Here is a 14,836-nt window from a genome sequence, read left to right as displayed (position 1 = left end):
AGCTACTTGTTTTGTTAGTCGGATGTTGCGAGAAGCAGGGTCGCAGGAGACTAGACGCTATGGCATCGTCCAACATTTTCTCTAGAGTTTGTGCAGCTGTGAAGTTGCTGTAACTCAATACAAAGGTAAGACACAAGGGCGCTTTTGCTCTATGTCAGTTTCGACATATTGAAGGAAGCTCACCGAGAAAGACTGGCGTGGTTAGAGTTGTCTGCTCCATGTCTGAGCACTGTCTGGGAGGGACAGGTGTGGCTAGCTTGTAAGCTAACGTGTTAGCTTGATTAAATACAGTTAACGGTAGCTGCTGTATTTGAATAAGCTAGTGTCAGTCGTTGGAAGCTAACCACAGTTAACTAACTCGAAAATTACGTTAGGTTTTTGCCGTATACAATATCCATATAGTAGCTAAGCAAGGATATCTCTCCAGCTAACTCTTTTAACTTGACACGCAAGTAACGTTAGGTGTTAGCTAAGCTTTAACGTTATGTGGTTTGGTTTGTTTATAATCGACACGTTAGTAATGGCAATAGCTGGTTATTCAGGTGCAGCCTTCAGTCAGCTGTCCGGCTGTGTGTCCAGGTGGGAGCGCCGCTCAGTGTTTCCATGGCCGTCGGCTGATGTGCGAAGCGATGCGGCACCACTGGCTGCTCCTTGGGGCTTGCGGCTGGGTGCTGCTCATCCTCATGTTTGTCAGCAAGTTCATCAGCTTCAGAGCTGTAGACGGTAAGCTGTTGTTTCTTATGTGGATTACTTCAGACTGTCAAGTTATAGGGTTTCAAATGTTCAACCTGCTCTAATATGTTATTTTCAGACTATGGAGAGAGGGTTGGTGGTCAGAGTTGGACAGTGCCAGGTGCCAAGGTGGTTAAAACCATCCCTGTATCCAGCCCAGAAAAACCGGTTCCAAAGCCATCAGATCAGGTGACAAATACAGCTGTTTACGAATTGCACACAGTTAGTGCCTTAATTTGAAAGTCATACACTTTTTCATCTGTGATATTGCCATCATATCAAAAACAAGGAGTCACATAAGTGTTGTTTGTGTGTGTGTGTCTTAGCCCTCAGCAGTACCTACAGTTGCAGACTGGCAGTCAGTTGCTGACAAGCGAATTGAGCTGCTCTCAACTGTATGTAAGAACAGCAGCCTCAGGAATTTGACTCACGTCTCCATCAGCAAGTTTGTCCTGGACCGCATCTTTGTCTGCGACAAACACAAGATCTTGTTCTGCCAGACGCCTAAAGTGGGCAACACACAATGGAAGAAGGTCCTCATTGTGCTCAATGGTAAGTGTAGACTGGATGAAGGTAATAGCAATGCACATTTACTATAATGATAAGGAATGGCTGATAAGCACCGGCTGTGATTTTATGCGTTTGCTGTACACAAATTGGTAAAGCATGACGGTAATGTTCTAAGAAGTAAATGACACTTAATGATTGGGGGTCTGTTTGTTTCGTTAGCTAATGAAGTTAATGTTTTGTTGGCAGGAGCATTCTCCACTGTGGAGGAGATTCCAGAAAACCTCGTTCATGACCATGAGAAAAACGGCCTGCCCCGCCTCTCTTCACTGACGCCACAGGAAATAACTTACAGGTTAGTTTAGAGTTACTCAACAATAGTGTAAAAATGCCTGCTGTATGCTGTTACACTTCAACCAGTAAAGACAAATTTCACCCCTGACAACTCTTACTCCTTAATCCGTGTTCTGTTCCTCAACAGATTAAGCACCTACTTTAAGTTTTTCATTGTGAGAGATCCATTTGAGCGCTTGATTTCTGCGTTCAAGGACAAGTTTGTGAAGAACCCACGCTTTGAGCCTTGGTACAAACATGACATCGCTCCAGCCATCATCCGTAAGTACCGCAAGAGCCACCGCGACAGCACCCTTGCTGCCTCTGGCCTGCACTTTGAGGACTTTGTCCGTTACTTGGGTGATGTAGAGGGCCGTCGCCGCATGGACCGACAGTTTGGTGAGCACATTATTCACTGGGTGACCTATGCAGAGTTGTGTGCACCATGTGAAATACACTACAGCGTGGTTGGCCACCACGAGACACTGGAGCAAGATGCCCCCCACATCCTCAAAGCGGCAGGCATCGACCAGCTGGTGTCCTACCCCTCCATTCCTCCAGGCATCACCCGCTACAACAGGACCAAGGTGGAGCACTACTTCTCAGGCATCAGCAAGCGAGACATCAGGCGTCTCTACGCACGTTACCAGGGTGACTTCCACCTGTTTGGTTACCCAAGCCCAGACTTTCTACTGAACTAAAATGATTAACACTGACTAAAAGACATGTTTTCATATAAAATCCTCTCAACATCTTCGGTTTACTGAGACAGAGGTGTATCGTAGCTGACTGTGTGCCACAAAACTGGCACACCTGAAAGGCTTGTATGCAGTAGATCGCACACTGTAATGTCTTTGTTCTTATTTTAGCCACTTTTGTTGGAATAACTGACAGGTTGTTGCGATGTTGACTATATTCCCAATTGCTGAAAAAGTGCTGCCTAATATCTAAATATTTACCAGTGCTGTCACGGAGACGGGAGCTGTAACTGGTGAGCGTGCTGTCAGATAACCGACGGTACCGTGATGCGGCGAAGAGAGAAATAAAGTGTAGCTGTTGTGAGTTCATCCATTGTGAGATTCAGCAGTGACAAAAGTTGCAGAATTCATCACAATGTGTGGAGAAAGGTCAATATAAAGTTCAGATACAGGTACAGGTCAGCTGGAGAACACGTTTACTATCTTATATTTAATGTTTATGACTGAACTATATTTCAAAGAGGCGTACTCTAATGCTAGGGATACAGGCCCGTTACCCTGTAATGTAGCTATTATATTGCACTGTATGGATCACCTGTTTCAACGATTCATCCTGTCAACGAAAGCTCTGAACAATGCTTTGCGTTTTGACATGTTGTGTCGAATGTGTCTTTTCTGTACTTCTTGCTAGCATGCTAGACATACACGAGGATGAGTCTGTATCAGGGATGCAAAACTTATTTGGACAAGGAGAGTGAACGGCAAGAATATTGGACGGACTGACTTGACATTTTTGTGACCATTTTTCATTGATGTTTTTATGAGCTACAAATCGGCATTAGCATTTTATATTTTTTTACCATTGAGTTTTGCTTTATGCAAGGCATGTTAATGTCTTGTACTCTTCAAATGTCATGAAATAACATCAAAATGGTCAAAAAAAACTACCTTTCACACTGAAACAAAGACCTCGTCGTGCCCTGATTCATACTGTAGCCATTGTTCTGGTTGCTCTGCCTTGTTGACTCGTATATTCGGCCGTTTTCGGCACTGGAGCGTTGAAGGAAAGATGGCACTGGATTTTAAAGGATCATTTTTCTATCAGAAATGTACTGTGTAAATGTTCTTAACATGACTTGCAACTCAACATTTGTATTACATGTTGCTATTTATAATATTAACTTGCTGACTAGTGGCACAAAACGTGTCTTGGTTGTAAGACAGCGAGCACCTGGTGACCTTTTGGACAGGTGGTCGTGATACAAGGACAACACTAGTTAGTAATAAAGTTCTATGTGAAACAAAAGAACATGTCGTCAAGTTTTTACTTTTTTCAAGTTTTTCCCGAATTCAGGTCTATCTTCCACAAATTTTTAAGATTGTTCCAACCATTAGTTTCCTGGTTATTCTCTCCCTTTCAACAGTAGGGGACGACTTGCTGCAATAATATCAAATATCCACAAGGTGGCAGTAAACCATTTAAAATTTGACTACTTAGTCATCACAAACCCTGTTGAACCCTTTGATGAAATGTCACCACACAGGACTGTTGAATTGAACCAGAGGAATAAGGGCAAAACAATGTCTTCATAGTCATGTGTCAGCAGCAAACAGCAGGTGGAGAGGGATTTACATTGGTCAGTGTCGTCCGTAAAAGCTTACCTTATGGCAGATGGATTTAAGTTGATTTACGGAGCTTAAGCATTAGTTAAGTGTCTTAAGTATAACCTTGAGTGGTAAGGCTCTGCTCTGCTTGCATGTGTGTGTGTGTGTGTGTGTGTGTGTGTGTGTGTGTGTCTCCCCACTGCCGGGTTACTTATCTTGCCTGACTGGTTTGTCCTGCCCTGTCATTTGAATGTGGATTTCAAGTTTGTTTAACCAACAGATTAGCTTTGTCTGTTTTGAACATTTCATGGTGGATTTGTGATAAATAACTGAAATGTCGCAGGTGAACATTTTTCCTCTCTGCAGTGGACCTGCTCGTCCTCCTATTAACACACCGCTTCCTGTTTTGGTGTTGTTAGTAAAGATCTACTACTCAGCAGATCGTGTATACTACACTACAGTACATAGCTATATACCTCTGGGTGCGCTGCTGACAGGGCCTTTAAGGAATTCAGTATCCTGTACATTGATTTGCCCTGATGGGAAGCTGAGGGTGCACCTCAGGTTGGATACAGACTGCCTGCTTGGACTGAGCTCTAACAATTTCATATTATCATTAGGGAGGTAATTTCTATCAGAAATATTCACAGAGAGTGATCCTGCAGACGAATGCTGCAAATTATCAAAATACTCAAATGAAAAACGTAATAAAATATTATATTCCTATATATCACCATTTGAAGAGGTTTAAAAAGACAGTAGTATAGATTTGGCTTCAGGAAGTGTATTTGTTCCTCTGTCCCATGCTGCTCCCCAGACTCCACTGCTCTAACATACACAACATCACCCCTGTGATTGCTCACTTGCCACACCCATGATTACCAATATTGACAGTGAAGCCTCACATGCGCATGTCCATAAAGATGCTGTGTGGTGGGGGGTCCGCTCCTGTCTGCCTCCATTTATCTTACCTGCTTTGCAGCATGTATGAATTGTATATGTGCGGATATGCAGGCTGATATGAGAGTGTGCAGTCGGTGAGAAATAGTGCAATAAAGCATTTAAAAATTCTCGGTGTCCATGCTTGATAATATTGAGGCCCAGCCCTTTTCTTTCTGTGTGAAGCCGACCGGCTTCCTGTGTTTGTGCGGTTCTCAATCAAAGCTGCGTCAAGTTAGACAGAAGCAGGCAGGATGAAAACGGAAATCATCCAATTTCACCATCAACATAAGAGAAAATTAGACTTGCACAAAGTAACAGATCAGCTAGGTAACTTCATGATAAAATTCCTATCAGGAAAGCAGCTTGATATGAATTGCATGGGCTTTTAAAAACTATGTCAAAATTGTATTTGGTGTTTTGCAATGTATTCTTGTGTTCTTGCTCAAAAAATCAGCTCGAGAGCTTTGCTTACTAATTGATGTAGGCTACAGAATCAGATTTGTTATACTAACTATAATCAGCAAATGAATAATGATACATAGCTAAAGATTAAAAGTAGTTCAAATTAACCCTGCCTTTAGCAGCTATAGCATTAAAGTGATGCTTACACAGTCTTGCATCATTAACTATAATCTAGTATTATAGTATAACACTCCAACACAGCTCTGCACAGTGAACATTTTTACTTTTGAACTTTAAGTAATTTTTGCTCGTAGTCCATTTCTTTAAATAAAATGTTGAAAGGAACTTCTACTTGAGTGTTTTTTTCACTGGTATTGCTACTTCTTCCTATATTTAAGATTTGAATACTAATACACATGGTCATGAAAAAAAAAAACAAACAAACAAAAAACAATTATCATGTTATTTAGATTAACATTTAATTCATTTTCAGTGTAATCCTATATCCCAGTTGCTTGGAAACAATAAAAGTGGTGCTTTTTATTCTGAAAGCCTATAGCGGAAGTTTAGCTTTCCGGGCTAACTTGACACCAGTGGCACGAGCAGGGAGAGAGCGGACAGGGAGCCCGCTGCTGCCACCTCAACATGGAGTAGCGAGACCCCTGCATTTACTGCTAAGAAGCGGATCCCACAGGGAGGAATACGCGACGGCCTCTGTCTAGTTTATCCGCCTACGAGCCCGCAAATGATACAGCAGCAAATATTTTTAGATATCGCAAAGGAAAGCTCGGCTTTTATTTGAAAGATGGCGAACGACTCTCCAGCTAAAAGTCTAGTAGACATAGACTTGGCTTCATTGCGGGTGAGTGCTGCCGAACCGAGCCTATGTGTGTGATTTTTTTGTTGTTTTGCTCCCTTTTATTTCAGGTTGCTCGATAAAACACATGTCCCTCAGTGTGGCTTATATGAGCAAGTTCTAACCTGTCCTCCAATGTCCCTTCTTGTTAGAGCTGAAGTATTGAAAATGACCGCTGAGCCATAGCGAGGTGTTGCCAGTGTCTGGTTTTCCTTTGTTCGAGATGCATTTGGCATGTAGGGTAGACCAGGGCGCAACAGCTGGCTCACAGTGCACAATGTTGTTCATGAATTAAATACATTAACATCGATTTTTATTTAACCTGAATCGCATTTCTCCCCTTTTTCTTTTCAGGATCCAGCTGGGATATTTGAATTGGTGGAGGTAGTTGGAAATGGCACCTATGGACAAGTATACAAGGTTGGTTGGAGGCGCAGTGCATGGCCTGTCCTGTTTTCACAGTGGAGGCTCAGCATAGCCAATGTTTTTTTTTTTTATTCTTATCCAGTCTGGGAACAAAGGATCTGACATTAAAAACACAGCTCAGATGCAGATGATGCTACCAGACCACACCGCTGATGGTTGAAAGAAACAGATGTAATATTAGACTTTTCTTCTAAGAGTAGTTTGTTTTTGGTATACAAGTCTGATCAGAGCCTGTAAATTGTGCAGCTGGGAGTGTGTGTAAAGAGTGAATCAGACAGTCTACAGTCTGATGCATCACCAATCTTACATCACCTGTCTTGCTGAAAAGTGGGTGAGGAGACAAGGATGAAGAAACAATATCTGTCACCAGACTGATCCTGCTGACCTCACATTTCTGTATCTGTCTGCAGCTCCTTCATCTTTATTTTATTTTATCTTTTTAAACAAAACCAAAATTCATATCCTGTTTAAATCAGGACTTTTCCACTTCAGTGGATGGGAATCCCACTCTCTGGGCCATCTGCTCTTGGTGTCACATTTCTCTGTTGAAAATTAACATTGCGGCTGTTGAAAGACATTGCCAAGGAGGGAGAGAGACAGCGAGCGCTCGTGCTGAAGTCAAAGATGTGGCCGTCGTGTTTGGTGGAGGGTTGGCTTTGGATTTGGAGAGTCATCTGTCCTCAGCTAATGTAATGGGCCTTGTTTTGTTGTTATTGTTGCAGCTAGCTCGTCCATTTTGTTGCTCACTTCTATATATACGATGTGCTAAGATTTGTTAAGCACGGCACAGACTGTTAATAGGCTAGTACCAGCAGGCTAGCCAAAAAAACAGCAATTTGCTTGTGCACTAAGCAGAAAGCTAAGCTGAGTATTTAATTCTAACAGCCCACAGTGCTCCAGTGACCTGCATTCAATCTCCCAGCGCACTGAACTCCCAGGATCTGCCCCCGCCTCTGCTCACACTGCGAACCGCACCAACCCATCTGCATGCATGCGCTCATCGGATTCACCACACCTGAAATCAGCCCTGTGCAATGTGGAGAGGACGAGCGGATGATTGTCACTAGGAAGTGTGATGCTTGCGTGCTATCTTCCCACCAGATGGGTTTGAGCCGGGCGTATGGGACGGAGAATTACTGCTTCTCCCTCTTTTTGTCCCTTTAATCTCTCGCTCCATTCACTGTCCAATGTTAATTCTATTTGCGAATGCTGCTGTGTGGGAATGGAGCTTGTACAAGAGAGGGCTGTCAGATTAGCCTGCAGTTGACACAAAGACATGGTCCTAACAGCCTGCACGAGATAAGCCAAACTGTCTGTAGTGAAGTCATTGCTCACTGTAGCCTCATACTGGAGCTTGCTGCAATGGCCTCCTGTCGATCAGCTGTCGATCAGTAAATTGCCTGTCATGTTAACAAGTCAAATGAGCGTGTGCCCTGTGAGCATGTGCAGTAGGGTGGTGGTAGAGGGAGGGTGAGGGGTGGGTGGGTGGGTGGGGGGTGGTCGAGGGTGGCTGCAACTGGTAGAAGAGCAGCTGTCCACTTCCAGACAGAACCTGCCCAGCACACTCACAAAGCTGAGTTTGTCTCCTCACTCTTTTTTTTTTTTTTCCTTTTTTTTGGGGGGGGGGTGTCTCTCAGTCAACTCAGTTAGTCAGATCCACAGAAAGGAGGTGTTTGTCTGCAGGATTTCAAACGCCAACCGACTGAATAATCACAACAGCCCCCCCAATTGAAAACGGGGTGGAGTTCCTTCTCCCTCTGAGGCTTTTTCTGCTTTGTCAAGCACTTGGTCACAGTTTACAAGGCCCCTTTTAGATAACACAATGTGACCAAGATTCTTTCCTCTTTGATTTGTGGTGACTTTTGATTCCTTGGAGGCATTTTATTTTGTCTGTTATTTAAGGCAGGCTGTAGAAATCTGAAGGTCTGGCCTTGTGATGAATTAAAAGTTAGATTTCACAATAAGAGTCAAGTGCAGCTTTTGCATTTATATTTTGCTTTTGACAGCCTTACAATAAGCTGATTCATAATGTAATCATCAGTCACTGTCTTATAACTCATCCATAAAGAGCCCACTATAATCTGGAGATTATTTATTGATACTCGCAATTGTTTTTGAGGGCATTCTGGCGCAAAAGGAGATAGTTGTGTTTTAAAAACAGCATCTACACTGGAGCTAGTGAAATGATAAATTCCCCTGCCTCTTGGACCCGTCAAGCTCTGACAGCTGGCTCGAATGTCTGGTCAGATTTGTAGCCTTGTTCACTTACACTTTGATCAGATAGTTCCTGATTTAAATCATTATCTTGGCAATTGTAGACTGTATTTTATTAGACAAACTGCTGCTTTTGTTTAAACATTTAACATTTGTAAGATGTAAAACTTGATATCTATTTCTAGAAACAAAATGTGTTGTTTTGGTGTTGATACTGATACTCAGCTTTTTCATTTTGGCAATAGTATTGAAAAAAGTCAGACAATACCTACTGCGATGAAGACCTGTTAATGCTGGCCAAGGCTAAAATCCCACAAAAATCTATTTATGTATCCCTGCAATGTTGTTCTACTTCCAGCTTTGCATTTTATCCCAGAAAATTAAAGAACGGAGCTGCTCTCTAAGACCTGAAATGCCATGTCAAGGTTCTTGTGGCCATGCTGTGCTGCTGGCTCTCTCGCTGGACTCTGTGCCAAGCGGGCAGCCGTTGCCCCTGGAGGGGCGCCAGATTACAGTCAACTTCTGAAAACACAGCACAGCAGATTTTGACTGACGGCCATAATGAAAATTTCGTTATAGCTAAAAAGCCCCTTTTTAAATCACTTGATTTTTGCTTCAGCCAGCTGGTTGAAAGGAACGGAAGCCCGGATCTATAAGCAGATTGAACTCACTTGTGTATCATGTTATCACTAAGGTGATTAATCAGATTGAAAAGTGCTGGTATCATAGACTTGTAGGCCATAAAGAAAATTTATTGCAACATAACCGCATTATTTTGATTTTTTTTAACCAGTAAAAAGCTATTGCTATTCTGTAGCTGCAAGAGCAATAATCTCATATTAAATCTGTGGCCATATTCATCACTTAAATTTAAAATGGTGCAGAAAAATCCGAGCTATGTCATTGGTGGAGCTGACACACTGTATAAGACCATATAAGTCTTAAGTTGTTTTAAAATAATGCATTTGGATCCACGCTCTTAGAAAGCACTGCACAAAGAGATTCTCTCTGAGCTTCTCCCCCTCCCACACTCTTTATCAGTTGGCCCTGGACCAGCTGGCTCAGTAGACCCATCTCAGGTGCCTCACACTGGATATACGGATTAAAAAAAAGAGAGAGTAATGATAACACAGAAGAAGACATAATTCCTCAAATTGTGCATGGTATGCAGGGAAGATTCCCTCTGCTCTACAGAATGGCCATATATAGTCAGGCCTGAGGCAACAGAGCCCCCGCTGACCTGCCTGCCTGTCTGCTATGCATCCGCGGGGCGTGCCAAGGCTGTGCCCACCAGTATTTTCATACTGTCACGTCTATGGTTGAACTGACTGGATGCGGTGGTGTCTCTTTGGTGTGGTGCCAGCACTCACTGACAATCAGTAGCAAGGTCATGTGGGTGAATACTCACCAAGGCATAAGCACCAAATAAAAGGATGATTTTTTTTTTTTAAGTACCCTTATTTGTTTTCTAGTAGATGATGTCATTGGATGCTTTCAAAAATGAAGACAAATGAGCTAATCCAAGAGCAGCTTGTACTATGGCGCTAAAACTCAGCAGCTCCTCCTTTCCCAACCTCCATCTCCTTCCTTTGTTTTTTTCCCCCCAGCCTTAGGGGCAGCCTCACCCCTGCCCTCAGGACAAGACGGGCTGTCCTCGGGGGGCGAGCTACGCCTGACAGGCGCACAGGGTGGGAGCTGCCGCTGAACAGGGAGCGGAACCTCTCGTGCAATCTGTTAAATGCCTACCAGCGCCATATGGTGCTGGGCGAGACTGGCGCTTACCTCAAGGCAGTGGTTGTCGGTGATTAAAGCAACAAGGTGCTTTGAATGTTTGCTCAAAAATGTAAGAAATGGGAGATTGTGGATTTTATAAAACAGGCTGGTGCTGCAATCTTTTTATGCAGTCTGCAAACAAGCCAAAGAGGCTCCAGGTTGCTGTGTGTGTGCATCAGCTCAGCGCATGGGGGCTGGGAGATCTGTGACTTCGCTTGAGCCCAGATCGACCCCTGTGGTACTGCATGTAGGGTATCCAGACTTATTGTCCTGTAAAAGAGCCAGGCCTTTTACCACAGCTTGCTTTAGAGTCAGGATTATTGTATAGGATACTGAATTATTCAGTTGTTATCATTAATTATTTGCACATTGATAGTTTTGTCTACAGAAAAATGCATGTAATGTAGATGTAATAAAAACAAGCAGATTTTGAACTTAAAATCCTGATTGTTGAATCTATTGAAAAATTATCATTTAATATATAGGACTATATCCCCCTTTTCTCCATTTCTCTAATAATGACTGGTTAATTGCAGCATGGTGAATTAGATGCTATTACTGGACCGTGTAGCAGTGGAGGCCTTGCCTGCCCGCCTGGGTGCTGATTGGCTGTGTAGCTTTTAGGTCAGAATCCGGGTGGTTGAATGTGTCCCCCATGCTGCAACAGGGGCCAGGGTCCTGCATTGTTTCCCACTCACGCTCTTTTTCAATTATTCACTCTCCGAGTTTACATGCAGGCTCGTACGTACATTCGTCTGCGCCCTTCTTGAATAGTGAAGAGGCTTAATGTGTGAAACACTTGGAGCTCATGTCCAACGCTGAATGTCAGACACACACACACACTCCTCCACTTTGCATCCTCTCCAGCTAACACAGTATGCATCTCTTTTGTCCCCATCTCCCCCACAGTGACCCTCTCCCTAATGGGTGTCACAAGACCCGCAGCGTCCCCTGACTGGCCACACTGCCTGAACAAAACTCTCTGTGTTTGTCTCTCTGTGCGTCTGTGTGCGCAGCTCATTGAGGCACCTCATTACCCCGAGCGGTGTTGAGATGAGACACAAAGGTGCTGGCAGACGAGACAGTCTCTCGCTTGTCCTCCGGTGTCTTCACCGAGTCGACGGCTCTTTTCTCGTCACGATCACATTACCTGAATAATTCTATTGTTTTTATGTGCTAATGTTCCGGGACAAGTAGATCCTCTCGTGTAATTGGCACATCTCAGTCCACATCAGGGACGGGATTTTCTCCAGAGTAAACTCCCCGCGCAGCTTGCTTCCATTCTTACCACATATAGTTGAAAATCGTTTCTGAGACAAAGCCTCTCGTTTCCATGTTATTTTAATGACATCATACCAGAGCTCACATACTTCATCAAAGTTTGCTGCATTTGCTTATTGCAGAATTTCTACTTTCACACCCATCAATTGTTATTAATTCCTGTTTTGTCATGAGAGGCTCCAGTGTGCAGCTTTGATCCGTTAGAGCAGCCAGCTGCTGCACTCTGATCAATAGATGTACAGTCACATCAAACTGGCCTCCTCTGTCAGACTCTTATTCAGCTTTCCCTGTGTGCTTCCCCTTCCCATTCACACGTTTTCTCGGTCTCATTGCTTGTCTCAGCTTCTCTCCTCGTCTCTCCGCTCGCTGTCTGTCTTTTATCCTCCCTCCACCCGCATCACCGTTTCTCTCCTCTTTGCATCTTTGTCTTTGGCACTTCCATCCTTACAATCTCTGGGGAGAGCTGGAGTGGAGGCAGCAGGGCTGTGTGTGTGTGTGTGTGTGTGTGTGTGTGTGTGTGTGTGTGTGTGTGTGTGTGTGTGTGTGTGTGTGTGTGTGTGTGTGTGGTGTGTGTGTGTGTGTGTGTGTGTGTGTGTGTGTGTGTGTGTGTGTGTGTGTGTGTGTGTGTGTGTGTGTGTGTGTGTGTGTGTGTGTGTGTGTGTGTGTGTGTGTGTGTGTGTGTGTGTGTGTGTGTGTGTGTGTGTGTGTTGTGTGTGTGTGTGTGTGTGTGTGTGTGTGTGTGTGTGTGTGTGTGTGTGTGTGTGTGTGTGTGTGTGTTGTGTGTGTGTGTGTGTGTGTGTGTGTGTGTGTGTGTGTGTGTGTGTGTGTGTGTGTGTGTGTGTGTGTGTGTGTGTGTGTGTGTGTGTGTGTGTGTGTGTGTGTGTGTGTGTGTGTGTGTGTGTGTGTGTGTGTGTGTGTGTGTGTGTGTGTGTGTGTGTGTGTGAGTGTGAGTGTGAGAGACAGAGAGAGAGAATTGGGTCAGTATGCTGGTATGCAGCAGTATAAAGCGGTAGAGCCCAGAGAGGCAGGGGCAAGGCACAGCCCTGGCTGTCATGTGCTGGTGATTGATCATTTCTCTACCCGGGATTCATCTCATGCATGTTTCAGAAGTGTGCATCTGTGTGTGTGTAAGCAAGTCTTGAAATGGACTTCTGTTTATATGTGTTGAGTTTATGCATCTGTTCAAAAGCTTCCAGAGGTAGATAAAGGTTGTGACCTGCCTGTTTTTCACTTTCTGTCCACTTACCTACTCACTCTGCCAGTTCAAATGTCACCTCAGGTCTTCACATGACCCTTCGCCAGGGGTCATCCATCCCTCATTACCACAGCTCTACTACTACCTAACGCCTCACCACACACACACACCTGACCTTTTGTTGAAGCAAACCACGGCACCCAGCAGTTCTCTCCCTCCCTCACTGTGTGAACTAATAATACGAAACCGAGTTTGTTTTGCACCTACATGGCTGGTTAGAAGGCACGTCGCTCAATTTAAGCACTCTGTTGTGCAATGGCAGCTTGCAGTGGATTGACCTGGTTAGAAAGCCAGCCAGGGTTTTTGAAATAGTTGCTAAGTGTGATTGATCGTGCATTAATGTGAAAGATGTAGGGAGGGAGAGGCTCTTTGTGTTCTGGTCAGTCAGGATGCAGTGGATACGGGCCTTGTAGGAAAGAGTATGGGGAAACAGTACTCCCCTGTCGTCCACACCGACTCTGTGGGCAGACCGCTAACGATACTGCTGAGCATTACTGCTCAATCCACCCTAAAACATGAATCACTGGTTTCCTAACAGGACAACTGTTTTTAATTTATGCACATTACAAACCTGGATCCCCTCCACTAATGGTGAAACGTTGTGGACATTTGTGACAGCACCTGAGGTGTGTTTTCTTTAACTGGCACCGTGGGCACAGTTTCTAGTTTATACCTGCTTGTGAAATAATTCTAATTTAATGGGAAAGTTCACTTTCTACTAACCCCTTATGTCAGCACTCAGTTTAATAGAGCACCTCGCTCATTGAGCTCCTAGTGTTGAGTGAGATTCATCCACAGCACTGTTAATTGAGCCCTCGTAGAATAGTGTATTTTGTTTTAGGGTAGATTTTAACATAATGTCTCCGGCTCTGTAGGCAGTAAGTCAGTCAGTGGTTTAGTGCAGAGCTGGAGAGAGGCCAGCGGCACATCTGGCCATGGTTAAGAGGAGCTGTGATGGAGGAGTGGAGATGGAGGCCAGGGAGGGCTGAGTGATAGCTCAGTGCCTCAGATAACCCCTCCACAGCCACGCCTAGCTGGCTGCTTCAAGGGGCCCTTCAGGGCCTGACTGCAGCCCTCCTGTGACTGACCTATACCCATTCAAGGATCAGAAAACGTAGTTGTCAACAGTTTTATAATTTAGGGAAAATGGTTAACATTCGCTTTTTCCTGCTTTTCAAAATGTGAGGATTTTCTTTTTTATATCATTGTAACTCGAATATCTTTGTTTTAGATTGCTGATCTGACTCGACCTTTGGCTCTTCGAACTTCTCACTGTGTTCTGACATATTTTAGCCTAAACAATGGATCAGTTGATCATAGAAATAAGCAACAAATTAATCAATAATGAAATTAATCATTAGTTACAGTGCTATATAGGACAGCTGGCCTTAAAAAAAGCAGAGAGCCTAGATTGCTGTCATGTGGTCAAGCAGGGGAGTGTCTTTACTTACTTACTTTGATCCCTCTTCATGTAACCAAATGATCCTTGTTAAATGTCATTGTGGATGAGAAGAGCGTCATTTACAGCTGAGAGGCTTTGAAGAGGTCTCCAATATCCATAATAAGTTAATCGTTGTGTAGCTGTAAGGATCCAGCCTTGTGTGGTGTGAACTCTACCAGCAGAGCCACATGGGCACCCAAAATGATTGATGTATTAATTGAGGAAATACTCTCTTAAAAGAGACTTTTAAAATGGTTCATTTACACTCACATTGAAAAAACATGGCTGAGAATTATACTGGGTCTGATGTTGACTTTGGTCCTGATTCTGTTTGCCAGTTCCTCCTAGAATAACTTAGTTAATAGTAGATT

At 43.8% G+C, this 14,836-nt stretch overlaps 2 protein-coding genes across 7 annotated transcripts in view; both read left to right on the top strand.

The window, feature by feature from the left end:
- The first annotated feature begins 9 nt into the window (after positions 1–9).
- Positions 10–3,579, top strand: chst10 (carbohydrate sulfotransferase 10). 2 transcript variants are annotated; one of them, XM_056370480.1, is made up of 6 exons: positions 10–125; positions 580–723; positions 812–921; positions 1,059–1,284; positions 1,489–1,594; positions 1,721–3,579. In XM_056370480.1, the coding sequence occupies exons 2-6, from the start codon at positions 618–620 to the stop codon at positions 2,271–2,273; spliced, it is 1,101 nt and encodes a 366-aa protein (XP_056226455.1). In that variant the 5' UTR covers positions 10–125; positions 580–617; the 3' UTR covers positions 2,274–3,579. The 2 variants fall into 2 exon arrangements, with proteins under 2 accessions (XP_056226455.1, XP_056226454.1); XM_056370479.1 differs by having other exon boundaries at positions 543–723.
- Positions 3,580–5,809: 2,230 nt separating this feature from the next.
- The window catches only part of LOC130165238 (mitogen-activated protein kinase kinase kinase kinase 4-like), a 33,174-nt gene continuing 24,147 nt past the window's right edge, over positions 5,810–14,836 (top strand). For 3 of the 5 annotated variants that reach the window (XM_056370312.1, XM_056370310.1, XM_056370309.1), the window contains exons 1-2: positions 5,810–6,081; positions 6,430–6,495. In XM_056370312.1, the coding sequence (XP_056226287.1) occupies positions 6,025–6,081; positions 6,430–6,495 (123 nt within the window). In that variant the 5' untranslated portion in view covers positions 5,810–6,024. The remainder of the gene's footprint in view (positions 6,082–6,429; positions 6,496–14,836) is intronic. The other 2 variants (XM_056370311.1, XM_056370313.1) reach the window with 2 other exon arrangements.

The sequence above is a fragment of the Seriola aureovittata genome, chromosome 24 (assembly GCF_021018895.1).
Source record: "Seriola aureovittata isolate HTS-2021-v1 ecotype China chromosome 24, ASM2101889v1, whole genome shotgun sequence".
Lineage (NCBI taxonomy): Eukaryota > Metazoa > Chordata > Actinopteri > Carangiformes > Carangidae > Seriola > Seriola aureovittata.
Note: the sequence above shows the minus strand (reverse complement) of the source record. Positions and strands in the feature narration are given on the sequence as shown.

Coding starts and splice junctions, on each gene's coding strand:
- chst10 (XM_056370480.1), top strand. CDS start 618: ATGTGCGAAGCGATGCGGCACCACTGGCTGCTCCTTGGGGCTTGCGGC. Junction 724..811: donor CAGCTTCAGAGCTGTAGACG/GTAAGCTGTTGT, acceptor TGTTATTTTCAG/ACTATGGAGAGAGGGTTGGT. Junction 1,595..1,720: donor CCACAGGAAATAACTTACAG/GTTAGTTTAGAG, acceptor GTTCCTCAACAG/ATTAAGCACCTACTTTAAGT.